The sequence below is a fragment of the Cuculus canorus genome, chromosome 4 (genome assembly GCF_017976375.1).
Source record: "Cuculus canorus isolate bCucCan1 chromosome 4, bCucCan1.pri, whole genome shotgun sequence".
Classification (NCBI taxonomy): Eukaryota; Metazoa; Chordata; class Aves; order Cuculiformes; family Cuculidae; genus Cuculus; species Cuculus canorus.
In genome coordinates, this window is record NC_071404.1 from 61,538,069 (window position 1) to 61,563,154 (window position 25,086).

Below are 25,086 nucleotides of genomic sequence, written 5' to 3' on the forward strand. Positions count from 1 at the left end.
CTTGAGAAGACGCAGATGGGGATCCTCTTACATGGGCACACATGTGCTCAATGCTTATGGAGCACAAAATAGCAATTTGTTTTAAGAGTGTTTTAGTGCAAATAATCCACCGTGGCTTTTTTAAAAAATCAATTAATTCTTTCAGTTTATCATTTATATTTTGTAATTTTATTAAAGAAAAAAAAGATTGTGATTTTCTTTCTCCTTTTCCTATATGCAGTCCACACTGAACTTCAGGTTTTTGGTGATAACTCTACATTTCTTAGACTATTTTTGACAGCACATTTCAATACAACTAAATGATAACTGATATATACTGAAACATGACCACAAAATAAAGTGCTTTTATGGATAAAGTGAGTTTTATTTTTGTCCCTTACCCCACACCTACCTTCCTGATGGCAAAGGCAAAACAAAAGGTATTTACAACGTCATTATTAAAATTAACACGGAAGCTGGGGACTAATCAGCCATGCAGATACACTTATTGTGTAACAGTGCTAATTAGCAGGCTCTTTCTAGGAGGATCACACTCATTACATAGCCCAGAAACGCATCCAGACTAACTGCCTCATAGCCTTACCTGTTACCATAGAAGTCTTCTAAAGGCAATGCTAGCATGATGCGTTTTCCTCTCCCAAAAAGCCTGTCTCTCTTATTCTCTACACAGCAACTTCACTCAGCAGGGACAGTTGTAGGTGCAGATCAGAGCTCAGGAAGGCAATGTGCACATTAGGATGATAATTTGGCCATCTGTGAGGCCAAGTTCAAGTGCAGCTGTGCAGAAAAGGTTAAGTAGCAAGTGACACCCATGCATGAAGGCCAGCAGTAGTGAACTGGGATTTCAGACTGCCTCTGCCTCCACTATTACTAGGTATAACCTAGCTATGGCTCTCACTCCTGCATGCTCACTGAGATCCTACTGAAATTCTAAGACAGTCGGGGAGGTAATACAGCTTCCTAGGCAGGACAGGGCTGTCTACCTTAAGAAAAGGGACAGGGAGGGCAAAAGCAGGAAAACAAAGTATTCACAGGTTTTTTTTAAACAAAAAAAACCCAAAAGCCTATTTGCCTTTAGGTGAAGATACTTTCCTTTATGTGCTGGGATGACTGGTAAGAGACAGGAAGGCTAAATAGTGGGATGAATGAACACAATGAAAGCCTAAGTTGTGTTCTTATTTACTATATTAGGAAAAAGCTCCATGACTGTCTGATATAAAATGTCATAATTTATGTAGGGTGGGTGAAAAGATCAAGGGTTTAATTGTCATTAAATGCAGCAGAATGTGTCCCTTAGGAGCAGTTGTCAAGATTTGCCAAGAGCTGACCAGTGCTTTGAATGTGTGACAGGTTAGTGCTAAGGGAGATACTTCAGAAATGTGCAAGCTGACTTTGATGTTCACCCAGCTGGAGCCCATAGCCTAGTACCATGATGCAGCAGTGAAGTGGGTCTACAATTTCATTTTTAATGCTATATTTTTCTATACTCTGCTTCTGGCAGGCTGGCTGTGTAGCCCTAGGCAGCTTTCACATGCAAGTTGTATTGTGTTGTCTTTACACCTACTGTGGATATAGCCAGGATTTAAGCTCTTCCTGGTCTGAAGAGCTTGCCTGCAGCTTTTTGGGCTGACTTCTTCTGTACCAGCCCAAACCTACTGCCCAGATTTGGCTTTTTCCCTTGGGCATCCTAACCCCTCCTAACTGAAACTTTTGATTTAGCCAGCAACCACGTCTGCAGGGAGAATTGCATATCCCTTCATGGTCTCTGGAGGTCCTGCTGGGACAGGGGGATGGTATACCTTGTTTGCAGATTGTTTCTGAAAATGGCAGAGCTCGTGCTGGGACATCTCAGCAACAGATTTCAATGGGCAAATCTGAAGGAAGCATACCCTGAGCTAATTGTTAGCTGGGAAAGGGGAGGAACAGCAAGGCTCACTGGGTGCTTCTCCTCACTCTGAGCTATATCTGGCTGCTGCAGCCTTCTGTCCTGCTGCAGAAAGGACCCCCACACCAGACTCTACCATCCATACCTGCCTGCACTAGTTGCGGGTACAAGACATAATGTGGGATTTGTTTTAAATTCTGGTTATGGACAAAATTACCTAATGTTACACAAAGACAATTCAGGTGAAGCACAGGCTTTTGTGCATGCACTGCTTTTCCTAAGTGGAGGAAGGCAGGAAAAGTTCGGTGAAAGATGAGATAAGGCTGTAATATGATTTCTCATCATCTGTTAGTCCTGCGTTGCCTGGTCTGATCACCACAGCCACATGAGCATTCGCTTCCTCAGCCGCGTTGGCTTCTGAAACAGAGGAGAGAGTAGAGATAAGATGTGCTTACTGACATCACCAGATAATCTTGGCAGCTTGAAGATGCCACAAAACATTGAAGTGCTTTTAAAGGCTGAGACTGAGAGAGCAGCATTTGCATGTGGTGCTGCTGGGCTCTAGAGAGGGACCAGCTCCTAGCAGACCTGCTGTGGATAACTGTAGCTGCTGCAACACGTGAGCAGATGGAAGCTGGCTGCCTTGACAACTCCTCCCCTCTCCCAGTTGATGGCTGTCCAAGGCACCATGCTGGCAGCATGCACCAACAACTCAATTCCTGTCATGAAGAAGACAGGCTGTGGCCTTAGCAAGTCCAACAGCCTTTGCAGGAGTCACTTCTCACAAGTGTCCTTCATTCCCCGAGCACAGCAAGAGGCCACAGGAAGACGATATTGGGAAAAGGAGGTAACTGCAAGATCCCACCCCAGCTCTGCTAGCAAGGCTGGGGTAGAGGTAAGGGCTAACTCCTGGGAACAGAGCTGGCTTAGACTGAGATCACAACCCAGTGCCATTTTTGCCAGAAAGACACTTGCAGCAAAGGCAGGAAATTAAATCAGCTTCCTGAGCCTGGCTTTCTAGGGGGCAAGTCCTTGGCTATCAGGGGCAGTGTTTTTCGGGCTGCTGTACACAACCTAACAGGAAGTGGTACAAAGAACCAACGACCACATGTGCCATGTAGCCGCACTGCAGACATTGTTCCCCTGAGCACAACTACTGACTCTGCCAATGGGGGACAACAACTGCTTCAGCAAATACTACACTCTGCTTTAACAGTCTCTCCTTGCTTGCTGGTGCAAGGACATGTTTTCTACTTGACCTGTTTTCCCTCACTGCAACACTGCTCACAGCTATCCCACTGCTGTGTGACAGCCTGGATGTGTAAGGAAGAAGCATGGCAGCAGCTAGGGGGATGCCACCAAAGCCAGCTTGGTCTGCAGCATTTATGGGATACTTATGACAAGTCAGCAGCATGCATTTAAAAAGCAACTGCCTCCTTTGCACAGGGGAGAGACAGCAGCACAGGCAGGCCACCTACCTCGAGGGACATCCGTCAGGAACAGAATGTTGTTTGTCGCACACCCAATACTAGCAGCAATCCGTCTGTAGCTCTCACTTTCTACCTTGGGGCCTACTGTGGTATCAAAGTGGCCATCAAAGAGCTGAAACAGAGAGAGAAAGCACAGACAGTTGCTGAGAGACACCTGAAGAGCAGGGCTCTTGCTCCTAAGCAAGATTCTTTCCTTTCTAATACGTGGGCAATGCAGCCATGCAAACTCGACTGGCTGAGCTTAAATCCTGCAGGTCAAACCCACTGCCCCACCTTCCTGTCCTAGACTCTATTCACAAAGCATTATGGCAAAGACAGTTGTGGGGGCGAAGAGAAGTTATAAGGAAGGAGATCTGGTTATCTACCTCTAGGATATCACCTTCTGTAGAGTATCCAAACAAAAGCTTCTGGGCTTCAATGCTGCCTGAGGAGTAGATATAGACCTTCATCCCGGCTTCCCGCCACTTACGGATGGCTGGAACCACGTCTTCGAAGACTCTGGAGCAAAATAGGGCAGCAGGTAAGGGCAAAACCAGAGGCACATTGAGGGACACCTTCAGCCAGGCACTGTGAAAAGTGTCCCATTAGTTTGTAAGGGGATTTCACTCTCCACCTGCTTAGGGCTTCTGCAACTAGGGAGTCTATTTCAGCAGCAGGTGATACATTCTTAGGTCCAGCCAGCTGAGCAGCTCATTGACCGCTATGCAGACAGCAGCTTTGATGAGCTTTTTGATGCAATTGGCAGGACTTTCTCCAGCCCCTTCAATTTAGACAGGGCAGGAAAGATTAAGGAAAATGGCATCCCACCACTTCTCTGCAAGGGAGGAGTAAAGAGGAGAATAGAGAAGATAGGCTCTTGCATCCTGAGTCCCACCTGCCTTGCAAGCTATAAAGGTTTCCCAGTTGGTCAGAGCTATGGCCATTAAGCTGCATCCATATGGGCCAAATGCAACCCACAGGTTCTGGGTCTGACCCTGTGCAGGGAGGAATTGAGAGGAAGTCGCAGCTGCAGGAGCTAAATGAGTGGCATTGTACAAACTGTTTGAAACCAGACAACAGTTCCAGAAAGGAGGTAAGGGACTGAGGTCAGAGCTACTCTACTCAGTGACTCAGTCTGGTTGTACAGCACTACCTGTGGGCTAGATGTGTCTCTGGCTTAATTGCACTGCAGAGGCTGAATCAGTTCCCATTCACTAGGCAGCAGCAGCCCTCCCCTTATTCTTCCAGACTTGCAGAGTGCTGGGAAGGAAAGATATCAGAGCAGCAATAGGCTGATGAGTCTCAAAATGTCAACTCTACCTGCTGCCCAAAGACAAGCCCAGCAGTAGGGAGCAAAGATGTGAGAGAGGGAAGGAGGACCCAAAGCTCAGGCAACTGCTGTATAGCTGCTAACTGACATGTCTGTTGGTTCTCTCACATCCTTCTTGTGAGAAAAAAACCTTTCCAGTGCTGCACTTACATGTATATAAATGCAAATGGCATTTACAAGATGACCCATGTACTGGGGAAACTGAAGGCTAGAGGATGCTCTAGAAGGACAAAATGAGGTTGACAATAAATCCCTCAATAATACACGTGATGGTTGATAAGGAAAGGCCACAAACAGCCTCAGAAGGGCAGGGAGGGAGTTTGAGTTTGATATGGCAGAAGGATGGAGAGAGAAGCTGCTGTAGATGTGATCCCCAGAAAACCGAGTTTTCATTCCAGTCCAAATTGCAGCCTTCCCACCTGCACAACACAGCACTTGGGGCCACTTGGGCCAAGGCCCAAGGTACTGCCCAGAAAAGTGGATCTGAGAACCTAAGTGCCTGAAGAAAGAGATGTCCAAATAGAGGCCTTGTTTTACAAAAGTAGGTCTTGGACTGAGTTTTGCAGACTTGTAGCAATCATCCGGTTCTTTCTTTGTCTCCAGTTTCTTGGCTCAGGGCCTTGTTATGTTATGTAATTTAAAAAAAAAACCAAACAAACCACACCAAAACCCCCACTTTTTTTTTCATAGTTATTAAATGTCTCTGGCGTTAGCTGAAAAATATTTTGAGGTTGTATGGCACCTACAGATACTCCCAGCCACCCTCATGCTTTCCCATGCTGAGTTCAGTGCCTGGATTTCAGACTCTGATGTGTCAGATACAGCTGGCAAGCAGGAGATGTTAGAGATCTAACTCATTGGATGCTGCCAAGCAGCAAGGCTAGCTCAACAACTGCTTAGGTTGAGTATCTCTCAACCTTAACAAGAAGATCAGGCTTAACTCCAATTGTCTGTATGTATGCACCCTTGGTTGTGGGCTGAAACATAAAGAGGAGTCTGCAGACAAAAAGAAGTGGAAAGGCAGGAAATGCTCAAGTAAGAGACAAAGCAGGATGAAACAACTGAAAGGACCTGATCCTGCAACCTTGGCTTGTTTAGGCTTGTTCCAAAACATAAGTGCGATTCAGGGATAAAAAATACAGGACAGAAAAACTGTAAGGAGTTTGTGCTTGTGCCTCAGCCTCTTGGTTTTACCAAGAAATCTCTGTAAAGAAATATTGTTACATTTTCTGAATTTTGAATGCAGAAGATAGTTTGTCCCAGATGAATGTTCTGCCAGTTATGGGAGCAGAACTGCCTGTTATGCCTTCATTACCATGTTCTGTTTCTTAGACCCCATCTCACTTATGGACCCTGACCAGGTAACTGCAGAAGTGGCTGCTCTCCAGCATATACCTGCTGATTATTCTTTAAGGAAAAGCACTTTCATCCACTTGTCTTCCCAGTGGAGACTGAGACAACTTGGTTACTCCTGAGATTACTGTAAGCTTTTGGTTCCCTAGATCCAACTCGTGTTTCACTGCATGATCAAGTTTGAAATTAATTGTCTGCAGTTGGTTCCACAACAGCAGTGGCCTGGCTTGAGCCATGACTGAACGTAAAAGTATTGTCTTCACCACCGAAGTAGCAATCCCATTTGCAGTTGTACACAGAGCTGTTTCCAGGAATAGCTTCTGCAACTATTCTGCTAACAGATGTCTAGGAAAGATGGACTCCATAGCTGCCCCAGGAAAAGGGGTACACAATTACTCACACACACGATTACTTACTTTCCTTTAACGTGCCCAGCTGCATAGGCTGTTCTCCAAATGTGACCCTGCAGCTGCTTCAGTGCTGTGTTCTTCCTGTCCAGAGACATCTGCCAGTGCACATTATCTACGACCGCCTGGATGACCCGTTCTAGCTCCTCTTCCCCGCTTCCACTCTCTAAAGGGATCAGTACAGCCCCCTCCAAGCTGGAGTCTTCCAGAGCCTAGAAATCATCCATGAGAAAAAGAGATGATGGAAGAAGTGGAGTGGTCTAAACATCTCAATTTAGGAAAGGGGTCTAACACCTGCATAAATGCACGTCTGTGCAGGACACAGCTTGAGCTGCTCTTCACATGAGGGGTTACAACATTGTCTGAATACTTTTCTCAATGGGAAATTTAGACCTTAGTATTGTCTAGAAACACTTGCTTGGACTGTACTTTCAAAACCTAACAATTAACACTACTGTAGTTGTATTATGAATACTCTAATGAGAACTATACTTACTTAAGTATTTAATTACTGAAATTAAGGCAAAGGAAGTGCACCAGTTGGCTTCAGACAGCCACAGGTCTCAAATTGTCCCTGTACAGAGGCAGGATATGCTGCCCTGCATGGAACAAGTACTCCACCATCCCTCCATGCTGCTACCTGAACAGGTGCCGGGAACCAACAGGTAGTGGACTCAGCAAGAGAAGGGCACAGTGCAGGCATGAAGCTGAATAAACCAGGGTTCAACACCCTCTCAGGGGCCATGGAGACCAAGGCAAACTGCAGGAAACACCTGAGCTGCTGCCTACAAAGCAGCAGCCCTAACCTAAATACAACCTCATGCTTTGGGTGGGGGAGAATCAGTCTGTTGAGTCAACCAGACTCCATGGGCAACAAAGAGAGGTATGGGCTTGTATTGAGTGCCTGGGGGAGTCTGAGTGACCTGAAGTCTCAAGCATGCTGCGAAAACCAGTAGAGACACGGTCTAGCTCTGTAACTTAACCTGTTTCCTCAGAAGTCCGACATCCCGCTGGCACTCCTCCTCCTCCCAGTGAGTGCGTAGATACTCCTTCACATTGTCTTTGATGTAAGGGAACAAGGTCTCCTGGCAGCACAGAAGAAAAACAGGCAACTCCTTTAACCTGGCAGAGGTCAGGCTGACTTGCTTTTAAAGCAACTGTATGCACATGCCAGGGTGTACAGTTATTTTCCCCACTCAAGCTTCCCCTACACTTCTGCAGCTTGTGAAACTGCCTGCCTGGCTGCAGGCCAGAGCCAAGCCTGGGTGAAGATCAGTGCAGGTGGATTTTTTGAGCAAATGCTTATGTAGCTGCAAGCTTTTAAATCCCAAGATGGAAAGGCGAATGATAACTTTACCTGGACTTGCAAAAAAACATGTCACTTGACAGACGTGACCCCAGGTTCCCATCAGCTGAGGCTGTGTATGTACTCTGAATTGGCAATTTATACTACTCTATTTTTAATGGGGGACTTATCCTAACAAAGGTCATTCTGAAAATACATCTCAACTCCTCACCAGAGCTAGAGGACCTTTTTAAAAAGAAAAGTCCAGTCCAGTGATGATGAACTCCATAGAACAGTCTTGCAAATGGAATGAAACAAAGGTAGGGAAAACTGCCACAGAAGAATTACAATCCTGTGTGGAGATACCAAGCTCAACCAGAAAGAATTACAAATTGCTCTCATTAGTGTTGTTTAAAACTGAGAAGCCACGAACAGCCAGCACAACAGACAGAATGTCTGGGTGTGGGAAGAGCCTCAGGACAAGGGGAAGGGCAGGGAGTTCCTTTCAAGTACAAAACCAAGCTTTTCTTAAGTGGGAAAAAATTGGGATGGGGAAGAGACACGTGGAAATTAATTTGAGGTCATCTCTCCTCAAAAATGGCCACTGATATTTCCTCTATGTCGTCTTTTACTTGTTACTGAATTAAGAAAACAGTGGTCCTGAGAGCATGATGTGATGGCAGAACTGCAGGATTTTCTATTACTCCAATATTGCATTTTCCACTTTGTATATTTTTAAAAACAATATAAATTTAGAGGAAATCAAAATCTCTTAAATGCCTAGAAAATTACCACAATCTTGTCTAGGGAAATCAACAACCTTGTCATACTCCCAGTTACTCTCTCATTTCCTTTATTTGAGCTCAGCTGCCTTCAAACTATCTTTTAAATCGTGGAGGAAATTAGAATATTCAACCAACCTGCTGACTTGGTTTAACGGCCCTTACAACTCAATTGTCAAAAGGTCCCAATCACTTTCCAAATGCAGTGTTTGGTTCTTTTGTACCAGCAAAGAAAAACATCTAAATAAGCACTGAAAACACAGCGTATTCTGTGATTCAGTGGATTTTAAGAGGGTAAAAGACTTGGCCCACCAGCAAATGACTGGGTCTGTGGTCCAAGAGGGGACATCCATGTGACAGGTGGAGTAGCGGACAGCCAGTTGCACAGATCGTTTACGGAGAATTGATCCCAGACTATGATGTTTAAAAGACTATGAACTTGTGTGGAAGAAGGACTCCTTGCATCTTGCAAGGAAATGCCTCCACCTCTGAGACTTCAGCTTTCAGTAGAAGTTGGTGGCTGCAAACTCTCCAATAAGTTTAACAAGATCTGTTACTAACCTTTTTAAGTTCACCTGCTTCTCTTCTATCTTGGACCGCAGGAGACCCAAGCCTGCCTGTGCACTGCTCCCATCACTCTGTCCTTCTCCCACGTGTGCCTGTCACCCCACCATAATGCCAGATATTCAGGATACTCAGTAATGATACCCAGATGTGGCTGCCCCAATACAGCTGGGCATGATGGAGAATCAGCCATCAGCAAACACAGCTCCTAAGCCTTTGCAACTGCTCACAGCAATGCTAAACCCACTACAGAGCAGTATATTTATTGTCACTAGACACCCATGTAGCATGCTGTAATTAATACTTGTAGGAATTTAAGTGACCAGGCTCAATTTTCCTCTCAACATCCATGCAAAATGCAAAAAAAAGATCAGTACTATCTGCTCTTTTACAGGAGATCTGGCAAATCCCAGGGGATGTCATTTACCAAATTACATCTCTCTCCTGCCTTCTACTTACCTCTAACTGGGGGCTACCAGATATTGGGGTTTCTTATATCTTTCCTTAATCCACCCATAATAAGCAATCTGGCTCATTTTATTCCCTTACTTTGTATATTCAATAATTCTAATATTAAGGAAAGGATAAATAAAATCCTTTAATATTAAATAATAAGAGGCCTGCAGAATCAGCACTGGACCTTTTAAAGGGAAATAGAAATTATGGAAATTAACTAAATCCAAGGAAAATAACTTGTTTCAAGGATTTCCAGGATCTCCAGCAAATTTAGTTTTATTGAGAACCATAACTCACTTAGCCTCCCTGCAACAGAAAGACTTTGGATAGGAAAGTGTATTGCATGTTACCTGCACAACAGCAAAAAGGATTCAAGGTGGCTATAACCAACTTTGCTGCTCTGTTAGATATTTAGTAAGAAATCTGAGCCATTCAAACTGTTTAAATTGAAAGCTATCAAGGGGAGGGAGGCAGCTGTAATGCCACCTAGACCTGAAGTTTCTTCAGGAGCACTGGAAGATTGTGGACAAGAAAGATGTAAGTCATGCTGTTCAATTGTTAAACTGTGTTAGCCGAAACACCTAGAAAGCCTGACAAGAGCCTTCACTCCTCTGCCATCATATGTGTCACAAAGCACCTTTGTAAACTACCTGCAAAAAGTATCACCAAAAGCTATGTCTTATGGAGAAATACATAGGTTAATGGCAGAAGCAGGGATAATTCCATTTGGTGCTTTAAGAAAAACCAAATTGCTCCCTTCTGTGAAGGATACAAGCCTGGTTAGGGACCAAAACTTCTCAGAAGGGACTGGCAGTGGCTGGAGAACTGCACATTTTAATAGCATATTTACAGCATTTCTCCCAATACCTCCTGCTAGCCAAGCAGACTTCCTGGCCCCCTGGATTCTGCACCTCAACCAACATTCCAATAGTCTTAAGCCTAGGCAAGTGAAGCCACTTGTACTGTTAGTACAATCCTCTTCATGCACACCTGATGTCCTTTCTATGCTCTGTGGCCCGGAGGAAGGACACACTTTTCAGTGACACTGGAGGTATATCGCTCTACCACCCTTTGAAGGGAAAACGCAGTGGATAACACCGAGACAATACTTCATGCTCTGCAAACTCCACTGAGGTGTTGCAGATCCAGCCATCTAAGCAACAGTGATGCTCGAGGCTTTTCCTAAATAAGGCTGAGAGCACTCCAGCTGCCTTTTATCTATGAAAAAAACCCCAAACATTCACTGAACTGCCTTGGATCCGAATTGTTCCCTGTTCTCATGACCAGGGAAAAGAGGCGGGCCTCCGCTAACAGGAGACGTATTTTCTCGTGAGCGTTATTCAGAAAAACACAGAAACCTATCACCATTTTACGGCCTGAGACGGCGCTTCCCCCCCGCGGGGCCGTGCCAGCCAAGGGCAATCATGGAAACGCGGGAGGGAGCGCGGTGATAACGGCGACGCTAACGGAGCACCTGCGGTGTCAGCAGGGCTCCCGGCCGCGCGGGGAGGCCGCTGCCGCCGTCTCGCTGGGTCTCACCTGGACGAAGGCGATGGGGGTGGTGGTGCCCTCGATGTCCAGCAGGATGGCGCGCACCTCCGAGGGCACGGGCAGCGCGCCCATGGCAGCGTAAAGCACCAGGCGCCCCGCTCCGGGCTGCGGCTGAGCCGCCGCGGATCGCAGGAGTCGAGCCGGCCACGCCCGCCCCGCCGCCTCCCGAGCGGGTTTCCCAGGATGGAGTTCCCCTGACTCCCAGCTCCGGCACCCGCCTCTCCCAATCCCCGCCCAGGGCAGCGACACCCGCCTCGCCCCAGTGCCCACGGCAAGAAGAGCGCGGGGGAGGCCAAGCTCGCAGGGATGGCACTAGGCCCGGGCTCAAGGGCGGGGGAGGACCGGCAGCCGTCAAAGGTTGCAGGCCCGCCGGAAGCCACCAGGGGCGCTGCGGCACCGGGCGGAAGGGCTGTACTGATTGGCTGTCGGCGCCAGTATATAAAGGCGGCGCAGGCGGTGCCTGGATCTCTTCCGCCGCCATTTTCTCACTCGTACAGGTCTCCGCTGCTCTCCTGAGTAGTCCGGCCGCCCTTGCCCCCCCCCCCCTTCCCCCACTCATGGAGGACGTGAATGAGATGAGCGGCGGCCCGGAGGAGTTCGCCGAGGGCTCCAAGATCAACGCGAGCAAGAATCAGCAGGACGACGGGTGTGTGGGAGTCGCGCCTTCGTTTCCCTTACCCCCTCCCCAGCCGCTCGGAATTGAGGGTGGAGGGGCAGGCAGCGCACGGGAGGCGGGGCCTACCTCTCCGCCGGCAAAGGCCGCGCCCGCCTTTGTGTCCCGGACTGGTGACCCATTTTCCGTGGGGCGGGTGAGAGGGCTGCCAATCAAGCGCCGTGACGTCACTGGCAGTCCGTGGGGGAGCGCCCTGCTGGCGGGCACTGGGCGGGGGGCGCTGCGGCCCGGAGCAGCGCGCGGCTGGGGAGCCCCGTAGACGGGGCAGGTGATTGGTGGCTTCCTGATCGCCTTCGCTTGCGGCAGCCACAAGGGGGCTTGCTCCATGCCGTACGCGTGCGTCTGCACCCAGCGTTACGTGTGCGCACACGTGTATTTAAACGTATTCGTCCGTACTTATGTTTCAGGAAAATGTTTATTGGAGGCCTCAGCTGGGATACCAGCAAGAAAGACTTGACAGAGTATCTCTCTCGTTTTGGTGAGGTCGTGGATTGTACAATTAAAACGGACCCGGTCACTGGACGGTCGAGGGGGTTTGGGTTCGTGCTCTTCAAGGACGCTGCCAGCGTGGAGAAGGTGGGTGGATTTCATCTGGATCGGTGGCCCAAAGCCTGCCTGTTTCACTGTGGTGATCTGAAACTTTGTTTCATTGTGTGCCTCTTAGGTGTTGGAACTGAAGGAACACAAACTGGATGGGAAGCTAATAGATCCTAAAAGGGCAAAAGCTCTAAAAGGGAAGGAACCACCAAAAAAAGTGTTTGTTGGTGGGCTGAGCCCAGATACATCTGAAGAACAGATTAAGGAGTACTTTGGTGCTTTTGGCGAGGTATAGTATAATGGCATATAAGAACTGTTCTGGTTTTCCAGTGCAATATTGCGAGAAGAGAGAGGTCTCAGTCTTATATATAAGTAGGGATCATTGAAACTCTGGGTGTGTTAATGATTCCATAGTGTTATCGTGGACTGATTTATAACTGTCAAAAGCCGTTGGCATAGACATTGGACTGCCAAATGGTTCTGGTAGCAGAAAAGGTTGCTGGCAGATTTAATGCATTACTCATAGGTGCTTCTGATTTCAGATAGAAAACATTGAGCTTCCCATGGACACAAAGACGAATGAAAGGAGAGGCTTCTGTTTTATTACGTACTCGGATGAAGAGCCAGTAAAGAAGTTACTAGAGAGCAGATACCATCAAATTGGTTCAGGCAAGGTATGGAAGCTCTTGTTCTTGGCACGTGTTATAGACCTCCACTGTAGACTTCTCTGAAAGCAACTTAAAAAATGGTATTGAAATTTTTGATAACTCAGAATTTCTGTCTTTACAGTGTGAGATCAAAGTAGCACAGCCCAAAGAGGTATACAGGCAACAGCAGCAGCAGCAGAAAGGAGGAAAAAGCAATGCAGCTGGTGGACGAGGAGGTGGAAGGGGGCGTGGACGGGGTGAGTGTTTTGGGTATTGAAATTGATGCTTCACTTGTCTGTACCAAACACTAAGGTGTTTGTAAACACCCCAGGTTTCAAGCTACATGCGGATTTTATGTTTAAATCAAATGGGGAAAGTAGCCTGTTAGTATTTTGGTGGTTGTGATTGCTGTGCTTGAGACTCTCTTCTTGCTCTTCTTGCATTCAAGTGGTGAAGTGATATGGGTGCTTTTGCATACCCACAGTTGACAGCATAGCTGAATGATGGATAGTGCAGTTTCAAAACTTTCACGTGAAGGGATACGCGATTAGTTTTCTTAAGGGTGAGAAGCCATGAGCTGTTTCCTAGAAGATAACACTAACTTTGTTCCACCTTACAAATGAATGAGAAGTAATCAGCTGTTACCTTACTGGTTAATGCATCTCAGTCTTCAGAAGTCAAGCAGTCACAACCAATATAATGCAGTAAAGTTGATCCTGTGGTATAAACTTGGTCTTCAGGCATATAGTGATCCAAAAGAGAAGTTAAAAAGGAAAAGAGCAGGAGCTTCTGTAGTACGTGCCTTCAGTGTTATATTGTTTTGTTTTATGATCAAGACTACCTGCTGTCTTTTTTCTAATGTTGTTGCGAAGGTAAGGGGGTTCTTCCAGGTCATAGTTCTGTCACAGGAAGATTGCCATAGACAGATGAAGTGGCACAAGAGAGGAGTGAAATAGTAAGTTATGTAACTTATAAATGTTATATTTGGTTTCAGGTCAAGGGCAAAACTGGAACCAAGGATTTAATAATTATTATGATCAAGGATATGGAAACTACAATAGTGCTTACAGTGATCAAAGCTACAGTGGCTATGGAGGATATGACTACTCTGGGTACAACTATCCGAATTATGGATATGGGCCAGGATACACAGATTACAGTGGTGAGTTTGATTCCAGATAATCATAAAAAGCAACGGGGCCCCTTTTAGTAGCTTGTTCTGCAACACTTCTTACTGAATACATGGCTCTAAAGAGTATCCCAGTTGGTGTGCTACATGGGAACGGTCTCCTTCAGAGTGTCAGATGTTAATCTTCATGCGTCTGGGTTGTGGGTTTTTTTCCCTATGTTATTTACAGGTCAACAGAGCACATATGGAAAGGCATCCCGTGGTGTCGGCAATCACCAAAACAACTACCAGCCGTACTAAAGCAGTACCTAGTACGCGAGGAAACAGGTGTGTACAAGTACTTATACAGTGCAAGGTCCACTCTGAGTATGCCCAATCTAATTTAAAGATCAATAGACAAATGAAGAGTAAAAACTCGTGTAGCATGACTTTTCCTTTAATTAAGCTTTTGTTAACTTAAAAAAATATTTTTTTAAAACTCAGCTTTGCTTACAGTGTCTATAGATCTTTAACGTTGTAAAAATGTGACTTTATCTTCTTTAGTACTTCAGAAAAACATAAGAGTTTTTCTGTTTTGCGTTGTGTACCAGGTGGTCTAGAGGAATAATTAAACTTATTAGAAGTATTAACAGGTAAAGTACTGAAATGGGTACAACTTAAGGAAAACAAGAATGTTGTCTTCTAACTCTGACATTATACCTTGTTTGTACCCGCCAGCGGGAACTTCATTGCAGGCCGTGTGTCACCCTGACCACGTCTATCTCTGGGGTCGCACGTTGCAGGCAGAGCGCAAGGCATACACCAGAAAACGCTGTCCTGTGGTATGGTCTCTTCCAACTTCATGTACCAGCGTAAAGATTAAAGTGGAAAACTTCAGACTTTGGCTTCTTTTTTTTTTAATCTTTTTTGAAGATTAAGTGTCTTAACTTAAATGGTTTTTTACAGGAGTTAAAGTACATAAATGCCTTTACAGCTTAATCATTTGGTCTTCTGTTTAGTGTTGTATTTCAATTGTGGAACCTCATTTTAAGTGTGCATTCTTTAAGATTTAATGCCTGCTTTTTTCTTTTTATAGCTAATAGTGAAATCTGCAAACCAAAACGAACTTTTAAATCTGGAAAAAGTTAAAGATCATATGCAGTTGAAGTGTTTGAACTAAATTGACCTGACTTGTATTTGCACAGGAGTCATTTAGATGGATAAACAAATAATCAGGAATCCTTTTGGCAGTATTTCCAGTGGAAAAAAAAAGAAACCTGTTCCACAGCCTGATTGATAGTCTGTGTGGTGTTCTGGAACAGCTTCCTAAATGGGCTGAGTAGCTGTATCTTGGAAAATAAATTACTGATGGGTAAGAAAACCTCTTGTGTTACCTTAATAAATATGCATATGATCTTTAACAGTGAAGAAAGGAATATATAGAAGACTTAAAGCAGTTCATGAAATGGACCTTTTAACAATTCTTGTAGTGACTTGCACAGATCTGACATACGTTTTATCTTGATTTTTAGGAAGAGATACTGCAACAAAGCCATCTTGCAGCACATCGTGAGTGAATGGAGGGTGGTCTTCGTCAGAGGAAATGACTCTTTTGTAAAAGACTTTTAGTGTACGACACAACTGTGTCCAACTGTACATAGCGGCTGACTAGTTTTCTTTTATGGTTTTTACTTTCTTTTTGCCATTCATGTTATGACACAACGTGGACTTGTGTTTATACAAACTTTATTTGTATAATTTCATGTTAAAGGGTTCTCTAATAAATGCTTACTGAAGTGAATGTGTAGTCTTGCTGTTGGCTGTCAGCTTACAGTGATATAACTACTTCTACTTCTGTAGGAAGGGAAGGTACTTCGCTGGAGACCATAAATGTCTCAAGACAAGGCTATTGTGTATACAGGTCAGTAAAAAAACACTGCTTTTCCTGACCTATCTTAAGAGAAGCATCATAGTACCTTGAGCTATAGCATCACTGTGGAAGACTGCAGAATTGTCTCCTGCCAGCTGCAGAAAAGGACAGTGGTCTCTGGCACAATACTGCCAGTTTAATACCTCTTGAGGTATCTATAGCAGCATTCCAATGCTGATAGCTCGGCACTACTTGAGGGGTGGGGTTCGAAGGCAAGATGTCACCTTTCCAGGATGTTTTAGTACTTATGTTCTATAATACTCAAGGTTGTCATTTAATTACTCCCTTGGCTATACCAATTGCAGTCAAGAAATTAAAAGTTCCTCTTGAAGCTGGCATCAGTTTCTTCAAGGTAGATCCTGTACTGTGGTCTCCCAACTAGGTATACCAGTACACCTGAACAAATGATTGCTGGAGAAGAGGAACTGCTTTAACTACTAACTAGTATGTTTTCTGAATAGGAGAAGGGCTGGGATGGGTGTGGGAGCATATGCACTCTGCCTGAGGCCAAAACACTGGCTTTTTATTTTTTTGTCACAAATACCTCATTGTACATCCAAAATGAACCTTGCTCCTAAGAGTAAACTTAAAAGGTGAGTAGGTAATTCACAAGGAAGGGGGACTGGTCTTGGAAAACTTTTAATTAGAGGGGGCAGAGTGGGTAGAGGTTTCTCTAGAAAAGTTTCCAGACTATTTTCAGTGTCTTCTTTCTCAGGCAGCTAGGTTTTATTTTCTCCTGTTACGCTTCTGTGTACTGTAACTGTTACGGGTTAAGCAGTTGCTAGGTCTGTGGAGGTTCCTGTCCTCTTAGTGATTACGTTGGATAAGACCAGGTGACACTGCTGGCTACAATCGAAAGATAGCTGCTGGGAGAGCTAGAGTGGTATGCGATGGCGTGTCCTTCTCGTCCAGAGGGCAGCTGGATGCGGCAGCTGTTCTTGCCAGAAGTGCTTTTGGAGGACAGCAAGTGCTGCTTTACTTTTGCCCCTAGGACGTGGCTTTGCTAGTACTCTTTTTTGTTAATAGTCAAAAAACAGTCGGAGAGTCGAGTTTTCTTTCAACCTGTAGCGATTTAAGTTTAAAAAGCTGCCTTTTTTTTTCTTTTTTTTTTTTTTTCTTTTCTTTTGCGAAAGCCTTGCTGCGGTACCTTCAGGTGCAAGACGCACAAGTTGTGAGGTGCTGGGCAGCTCGGTGCAAGCCAGGCCTGCAGGCTTGGCTCCCGGCAACGCTTGGAGAGCGGCAGCGGGCAGGTCACTGGTAGACAGCGGTGGAAGAGAGGTCCGTCTGGCCGCTCGAGCAGTTGCCGCTCGCCCTGCGTACTCCGCTTCGCTGCCGCCACACAAAGAGCAATGCGTCCACGTAAACCACGCGCCCGCCGCCCCGGCTAATCGGGAGGGGTGGCATCACGTGACCGCGCCTGCCCCGCTTCTTCCGTCCGCCATTTTAGGTTGGGTCGGTGGCAGCGCCATTAAAAAAAAGCGAGCAAAAGGAGAAGGGCTCGGTGTGCTCGTCCCGTCGCCGGGGCCGGGGCCCTCGGTAGTGGGGCCGGCGGTCAGTCGCCGGCTGGCGCGGGTCAGCCGCAGCGGCGCCATGTCTGAGCAGCAGTTCGCCGTGGACTCGGCGGGCGGCGGAGGCAGTGCGGCGGAGCCGGCGGAGCAGCCCGAGGGGTCGGCGGGGGCTGGGGCGGGAGGCGCCGACGGGGGAGGCGGCGGTGGGATCGAGTCGGAGGGAGCTAAGATCGACGCCAGCAAGAACGAGGAGGATGAGGGGTGAGCGTCGGGGGCGGCGCGGGCTCCTTGTGGCTTTTGTCTCCTTGGCGGTGCCCCTCGTCTCGGCCGCGCCCCGCGCGCTGCCCCATTTGTTTGCTCGCCGACGTCACGGTCCGGGCCGCGCTGACGGGCCTCGAGCACCTCCGTCTTCCTGCTCGCCGGGAGTGCAGACACGTGAGGAGTGGGGCCGGGTGCCCCGGCGGGAGGCGCTGTCGTCGCGGAGCGGCTCGGGCCGCAACTGGCGACGCCACGCGTGGGCCTCGGGTGCTTTGGCAAACTGCAGACGGGTCGATAGCTGGTTTGCTTTTCGGCATTGCGGGCAGCCGGGCATCATGCTGTGTTTTGGGTCGGTTTCAAAACTGGCGGTAGCAGCTCTGTAACAGAGTTCCAAATGCTGCTGTCAGGTGGGGAACGTTTCAGGTCACTGTTAAATCCCACCGCATTTGGCAGTGATGGGTGCAGAGGTGTGCATCTGGTGTGATGTGTGCCAAACTGCAGGTATTTTCTTTTTTGAGGGTGTATTAAGTTAACGTGCAGTGCATGTGTGAGGATTGTAACTCAGTGTAGCTGAATGCGCAGGTTGCCCTCACTTAGCATTGCTTTATGTTGCAAACACAAATGGGATGCCAGTTGCCTGTCAGTGAGAGGCATGAAGCACCTTGATTTCTTTCCACCCTAAACCATTCCTTTTCTCACGAAACTTGCTGTGAGGTAGATTGCTTTAGGTGACAGCTTAAGAACAAGGGCAGCTTTTTATCTTCTAAGGGTCTCTGCCTGATGCTTGGCATGGGGTGGTGTTGCATTCGTGTAGCAGGTGAAATTAATGTTTAATAAATCTAGTTACAGGACAGGCTGCTGCTGTATTCTATCTCCCGTCACGCCATAAGAAATTCAAGCTGCAGGTCTGTTTCTGATGAGGGCAGAAAATGAAATGCGTAAAGGAACATTAGCTACGATGTCTTGTAGAGATTTGCTGTGAAACCTTCCCGAGTGCCTTCTTCCTTTTGTAATAATCCAGGATGTTGCTGAGAACAGGCAGAGAGAACAGGAACGTTTTTTGAGTGCTTTGCTAGGGTTAATGAAAATTTAGAATGCTTTTGTTCCTTGTCATTTGCTCTTAAACGCTTTAACTACCTTTACAGTTTGCATGTTTGTTTTACTCATTGTCCTTGAATTACACACCTGTCATAGGGTTTTCAGCGGAAGCCTGTTCTTTTCAGTCAACATAGCCTAGAAAATGTTATCACTGAGTGATGCAGTGACATTGGGCAGTGATTACATGTAGCATACATTAACTTGTAGTTTAGTTCAGTTGGGGTTTTTTGACCTGTCAGTTCTTACTGGTAATGCCGTACAGGAAACAAAGGGGTTTTGAGAGCTGTGAAAACAGCACATCCATGGTAGCTGCTGGATGCATGTATATATTGGTGTTTCCTTTGCATTAGGAGTTAGAGACAGCATCTTTAGGGGAAAAAAACAACGTGCAGGTTCTCTTGCCTTCACATCTCCTCGGTGAGAACTGTGGACTTGAAAAGTCCACATGTTGGCAACTTTCTGACTAGCCTGTTGGAGCAGGGCAAAAGCCACCAGTTGTGGTGATGCCTATGCTCTGTTTAGCTAAGTCTGAGGTTTGAAAGCTTTCCCAGTACACTTTTGTAACTTTGGAAAACTATTGGTGTTGATGTGACTTAAACCAGCCAAACTGTTTATTTCAAGCTCCTGTTCTTGGTCTGTCATGTGCTTAGTGATATAAAGCGGGATTTTGTATGTTAATGTTGATTCTATGTTTATGTTAATTGATCGTGATAGCTGTAAACTGTGCTTTGTATGTCAGGTAGTAAGCGTATGTTCAGTAGTAACTGCTAGAGTATCCCTATCCCCCATTTATCAAATGCTGCATCCTCTGCAGGTGTTCTGTTTTGCTGCCTAAAAAAAAAAAACCCCAAAACAAGCAATCTAAAAAGAGCTTTAATTCGAAGGATGTGCTTTGTGTCCTTGTGCTCATCCATTATTATTATCCATACAGATATGAGGCGGCTGTTTTACCAGTGTGGGCCATTTTTTCTGTATTGGTTCTGAAGATGGTAAGATGTCACACTAGAAGGGGCTTTTAGTGCTTTCTTGAAGAGAGAACTGAAACATCAGGATGTCGGTGTTCCTGTTTATAGACTTTTTGTAGAAATATCTGAAGCTTTTGAACCCCTTTATCTGTATGGAGATTGGATATGGTTGTCGGAAGCTGAATGCTCTTGTTAGTGCTGTAAGAGCACAGCTAATTCCACAGAGTTAGTTCGCATGAGCAGCTTTTGATTTGAGAGAGTTTGACGTGTGGAAATAAAACATGATTGTACACCCTTGGCAGAAGTATTTGTGTGTGGAAAGTAGAGGAGTTGGAAACCTGCTACAGTGTTTTTTCAGATTTTCAAATGTTAGTGTGATTGGAATAAGATGATTCAGTTAAAAGACAAAGCTTTGTAGAAAGTGTTTGAAAGTGTTTTTATAGATAATAATGGATCATAATTTAATAATAACTTTAATAATTTTAATAACTAGGAATGTTTTGCTTGTATGCTTATTGGCTTGATTTTCAGTTGATGCAAATCATGAAGTGATTTGCACTGTGTCTTGAGACACAGTGATTCTTGATTTTTTTTTTTTTTTTATTTCACTAATGGGATGTGTGATGGTTGTGATTTGATTCCAAGCTTCCAATGTGCTTTTGAAAATACATGTTCAGAGTTCTTTGCTGTACACATTTAACTGGCAGCACTGTTCCTGTTGGTAGTATATTGGCATGATGTTCTCATGATTGTATTGGATTATGCCAGGTGTTTATATCATTGTTTTGGTAGGAAAGATGGCCATTTAGTATGGGGTTTTTACTGCTTTTTGGGGAACAGGGCTTGACAAGGCTTTCTTTGTTTGTTTTAGTTTGCTAATATTGGCTTATGTTCAGTCCAGACTAGTACATAAATGTTTCCTTTTAAACTTCATTGCCTTATAAGTCTGCTCTGCCTGTGTTTGTTTCATAATCAGTTGTATGTAGGCTCCACAGATAACTAAATGGAGTTAGTTTGTCAGCTCACTAGTGGTGGGGATGCAAGGAAGTAATAAAATATCTTTTTATTACTCTGTAGTTTCTTGGGATAGCAGAATATGCAACTGCAGCAGATTTGATAAATGGACTGTTTAGTGGATAAGAAATTGGTTGGATGTCTGCACCCAGAGGTTAGTGGTCAATGGCTCAATGTCCAGATGGGTATCAGTGACAAGTGGTGTTCCTCAGGGGTCTGTTTCTGGGACAGGTGTTGTTTAGTATCTTCATCAGTGACAGAGATGATGGGATCGAGTGCACCCTCAGCAAGTTTGCAGATGACACCAAGCTAAGTGGTGAGGTTGACATGCCAAAAGGTCGGGATGCCGTCCAGAGGGACATTGACAAGCTGGAGAAGTGGGCTTGTGAAAACCTCATGAGGTTCAACAAGGTGAAGTGTAAGGTCCTGCACCTGGGTTGGGGCAACCCTCAGTTGTTGATACAGGTCTTGGGATGAAGAGATTGAGAGCAGCCCTGCACAGAAGGACCTGGGGGGGCCTTGGTGGATGTGAAGCTGGACATGATCCGACAGTGTGCGCTCACAGCCCAGAAGGCCAACGTATCCTGGGCTGCATCAAAAGAAGCATTACCAGCAGATTGAGGGAGGTGATTCTGCCCTTTATTACCCTCTTGTGAGACCTCACCTGGAATACTGTGTCCAGCTCTGACACCCTCAGTGCAGGAAGGACATGGATCTGTTAGAGTGGGTCCAGTGGAGGGCCACTAAAATGATCAAAGGCCTGGAACACCTTCCCTATGAAAAGATTTTGAGAGAGCTGGGGTTGTTCAGCTTGGGGAAGAGAAGACTCCAAGAGAAGAGTCCTTATTGTGGCCTTTCAGGACTTAAAGGGGATTTATAAGAAAGCTGGGGAAAAACTTTTTAGTGGGGCCTGTTGCAATAGGACAAGGGGTAATGGTTTTAGACTAAAAAAGGAGAAGTTTTAACTAGATATTGGGAAGAATTTTTTTTCACTGAGCGTGGTGAGACACTGGAACAGGTTGCCCAGAAAGGTGGTAGATGCCCCATCCCTGGAAACATTCAAGGTTAGATGGGATGGGCTCTAAGCAACCTGATCTAGTTGAAGATGTCCCTGTGCACTGCAGGGGGGGTGGTCTAGATGACCTTCATGGTCCCTTCCAATCCAAACCATTCTATAATTCTATGGTGCAAAACTTTTGTGTACTTGGAAGTCTTTGTAATCTGGCCAAGATCATTTAAGCAAGTTCTCAAACAGTGCAGGCCTGTGTGTGGAGTATCACTGATAAAATTCTGGTATTCCTTACATAGGTAACTGAGATCATAAAGCTTCACGGTACAAGATTTTGAGTAAGACATGTAAACAGATTAAATATTTTGTCTTAACAGGAAAATGTTTATTGGAGGCCTTAGCTGGGACACTACGAAGAAAGATCTGAAGGACTATTTCTCTAAATTTGGTGAAGTCGTAGACTGCACTCTGAAGTTAGATCCCATCACTGGGCGATCGAGAGGCTTTGGCTTTGTACTCTTCAAAGAATCGGAGAGCGTAGATAAGGTACTATTACTGTAGTGAAACAACATGTTCAATTTGAGGTAGCAAAGATTCAGCACTCAGGTGATTGTATGCATAATTGTTTTTACATGATCTGTTAGAAGTGATCCTGGAATATGATATATTTAAGATGCTTATTGAAGTTTTTTTCCTAAACAGTCTTACTTGTGATGCAGTGGACAGGACCAGTATGACTTTGACAGGGGAGAGTACTGCAAGCCACTAGATTTAAGCACTCTATATAAATGTCTGCTTCCTACTGCTGCGAAAGTAGCAGTTCACAAAGAACTTCAGATCTTTGCATTCCAGAGCTGTGTTATGAACCTTTAGAGTAGAGCCAATGGCTTTGATTTGGGCTTTATCCAAGAAAAAATTAGCTGTTAACCTTTCTAAAATGCTGTTAACATAGAACACTGAAAAGTTTCCACCTTCATTGACCTTTTGTGATATCTAATGTATAGAGGTTTACTTCATGAGGTTTGAGGATGGTATTGTAGGGTACTTTCTGAGAAATATTGCACTCTTACGCTCCCTGAGTGATAACATGGCTGCAGGTGACTCTTGAAGGGCTTTTTCAGAACTGTCTGTGTCAGTGGATAGTGATGGAAATCATGGAACCATTTTGATTTGTGTTAACACATTATCAGTGCAAGCAAACTATTGAAATTGAAGCAACAGCATTATCAAAAACTTAAGTATAAAATAACTAGGCCTTCCTCAAAACGTCAGTGAAGCATTTATCTCGAACTGTGAGTAAGGTCATGTTTTATTTTTCCACAGGTCATGGAGCAGAAAGAACACAAGCTGAATGGAAAGGTCATTGATCCAAAAAGAGCTAAAGCTATGAAAACAAAAGAACCTGTAAAGAAGATTTTTGTTGGAGGCTTATCTCCAGACACGCCTGAAGAGAAAATAAGGGAATATTTTGGAGGTTTTGGTGAGGTACATGGTGAAATAAAGTGCTTGCCTTTGAAGAACTTGTTCTGTCTTCACAAATTTAATAATGAAAAGCAGCCCCCAATTGCAACGTATGTGGACACAATTGTAAAGCTTGATTGCCAGTGTAGCTCCATCTGTCTTAGCAACCAGAATTTTAATGACAACAGTATTAATTACAGGTTTTGAGTTGCATGTGTGATGTCTGATAGTCTTGACTGGGACGTGCATGAGAGGCAACATTTTTGGTCGATCTGGTTGATTGGGTGAGATACTCTTCAGCCACCCCAGCTGATCTGCTGTGGCGCAGATTCAGACTGTTTGCCTCAATTCTGTGCAGCTGTGTAGTCCCTCTCTCCCTCCCCCTCTCTCCCTCCCCCTCTCTCCCTCCCCCTCTCTCCCTCCCCCTCTCTCCCTCCCCCTCTCTCCCTCCCCCTCTCTCCCTCCCCCTCTCTCCCTCCCCCCTCCCTCCTCCCTCTCCCCCCCCCCCCTCCAGTTTTTGGTGGTGAAGATGAACTAGATATCACTGCAGTCCTTAAAAGCTGTCCTTTTATGAGCTTGATGCAGCTCCTACTTCCCTGTTAGTTCTGGTGTATTGCCAGCATCAGGTCATGACAACTTTGTTATCAGAGAATTTCATTGTCAAATACCTGCCATCTTCCTCCCTTACAGACAGTTCACTGTGGACTGTAGGTTTCAACTGCTGTTTACCTTGGCTGAAGTCTCTTGTGCCATATGTGAGGCAGGACTTTACTCTGTGCATGTAGTCAGATATAAGATATGTGCCGTTCAACATACAATTTTAGCAGCATTGTGGGTGGACAGAACTATGCTCTTGCACAAAGCTATGTCTCTTTCATATGGAACTTGAAGGGTTAGGTTTGCTCTAGGTTTGAAACACCTAGTTAGATATTCTGTATGCACCATATTTTATGTGAGTTCCTGAATGGGCAAAATAATACTTTGAGTTAGAGGAAAAAAAATCTTCTGCACAATTGTGAGCACTGTTTCTAGTGCTGGTGATGTTGATGGTTTCTAGTGATGTAAAGCCTTACAAAGGAGGTACATGATTATATTCATGTCTAAATAATTTCAGTTAACAAATACAACCTGTTAGAAACATATTTAAGTGCATTAATGGCAGGACAAGAGATAAAATTACTGTCTTCTACCAGGTCGAATCGATAGAGCTCCCCATGGACAACAAAACTAACAAGAGGCGTGGATTTTGCTTCATTACTTTCAAGGAGGAGGAACCAGTGAAGAAAATAATGGAGAAGAAATACCACAATGTTGGGCTTAGTAAAGTAGGTGGAGTTTTTCCTAGAGAAACGGAACAATAACAATGGAAATTACATTATCAGTTGCATCTTTTGGGGGATAATAGTTAAAAGTACCTGTAAGCATTATTTCTCACATGTAGACCTTAAGCCTAGGAAGTATTTATGTAGATACTAGGAACAGGTTACTGTACTTGTACCTTCTGAGTTGAGGGGGTTTCCGGTGAGGTTTTGTACTGCATCCCATGTGGGGAAAGGGCTGGGCTTCAGCACACTTGTTCATTGTAGAGCTCCCACATTCACTAGCTGTGTGGTCAGAGTGCTGTGTCACTGGTCCACTGTATCAGGCTGCACCATGTTTTCCTGGTAGCTGGAACTTTGTGTGTTTAATGTGAAAATATTTTGTTGTTTTAAGCAAAATGTCAGTTTATCTTAAGAGTGCTTAAAAAACTGAAATAAAATGGGAAGGTAGGCTTTCCTGTTGGAAATTATGTTCTT

At 45.2% G+C, this 25,086-nt stretch overlaps 3 protein-coding genes across 9 annotated transcripts in view; 2 read left to right on the top strand and 1 right to left on the bottom strand.

Moving 5' to 3' along the window:
* Window positions 1–156: 156 nt before the first annotated feature.
* Window positions 157–11,410, bottom strand: ENOPH1 (enolase-phosphatase 1). Of its 2 annotated transcripts, XM_009560232.2 has the most exons (6): window positions 11,071–11,410; window positions 7,428–7,529; window positions 6,454–6,656; window positions 3,741–3,873; window positions 3,364–3,487; window positions 157–2,302 (listed from the first exon to the last, which is right to left on the bottom strand). In XM_009560232.2, exons 1-6 carry the CDS (start codon window positions 11,152–11,154, stop codon window positions 2,163–2,165), a joined length of 786 nt encoding a protein of 261 aa, XP_009558527.1. In that variant the 5' UTR covers window positions 11,155–11,410; the 3' UTR covers window positions 157–2,162. The 2 variants fall into 2 exon arrangements, with proteins under 2 accessions (XP_009558527.1, XP_053921288.1); XM_054065313.1 differs by lacking the exon at window positions 7,428–7,529 and having other exon boundaries at window positions 164–2,302.
* Window positions 11,411–11,546: 136 nt separating this feature from the next.
* On the top strand, window positions 11,547–14,395 carry HNRNPDL (heterogeneous nuclear ribonucleoprotein D like). Its single transcript, XM_009560212.2, has 7 exons — window positions 11,547–11,728; window positions 12,163–12,331; window positions 12,420–12,581; window positions 12,835–12,966; window positions 13,082–13,196; window positions 13,934–14,101; window positions 14,298–14,395. The coding sequence occupies exons 1-7, from the start codon at window positions 11,640–11,642 to the stop codon at window positions 14,366–14,368; spliced, it is 906 nt and encodes a 301-aa protein (XP_009558507.1). The 5' UTR covers window positions 11,547–11,639; the 3' UTR covers window positions 14,369–14,395.
* Window positions 14,396–15,834: 1,439 nt separating this feature from the next.
* The window catches only part of HNRNPD (heterogeneous nuclear ribonucleoprotein D), a 12,419-nt gene continuing 3,167 nt past the window's right edge, over window positions 15,835–25,086 (top strand). For 5 of the 6 annotated variants that reach the window (XR_008449633.1, XR_008449634.1, XM_054065309.1 and 2 more), the window contains exons 1-4: window positions 17,418–17,746; window positions 22,207–22,375; window positions 23,153–23,314; window positions 24,484–24,615. Coding sequence is in view for 4 of the 6 variants with exons in the window: in XM_054065309.1 (XP_053921284.1) it covers window positions 17,568–17,746; window positions 22,207–22,375; window positions 23,153–23,314; window positions 24,484–24,615 (642 nt within the window). In the remaining 2 variants the exon portion in view is untranslated. Of the gene's footprint in view, window positions 15,969–17,417; window positions 17,747–22,206; window positions 22,376–23,152; window positions 23,315–24,483; window positions 24,616–25,086 lie in introns of those variants that run through there. The other variant, XM_054065311.1, reaches the window with a different exon arrangement.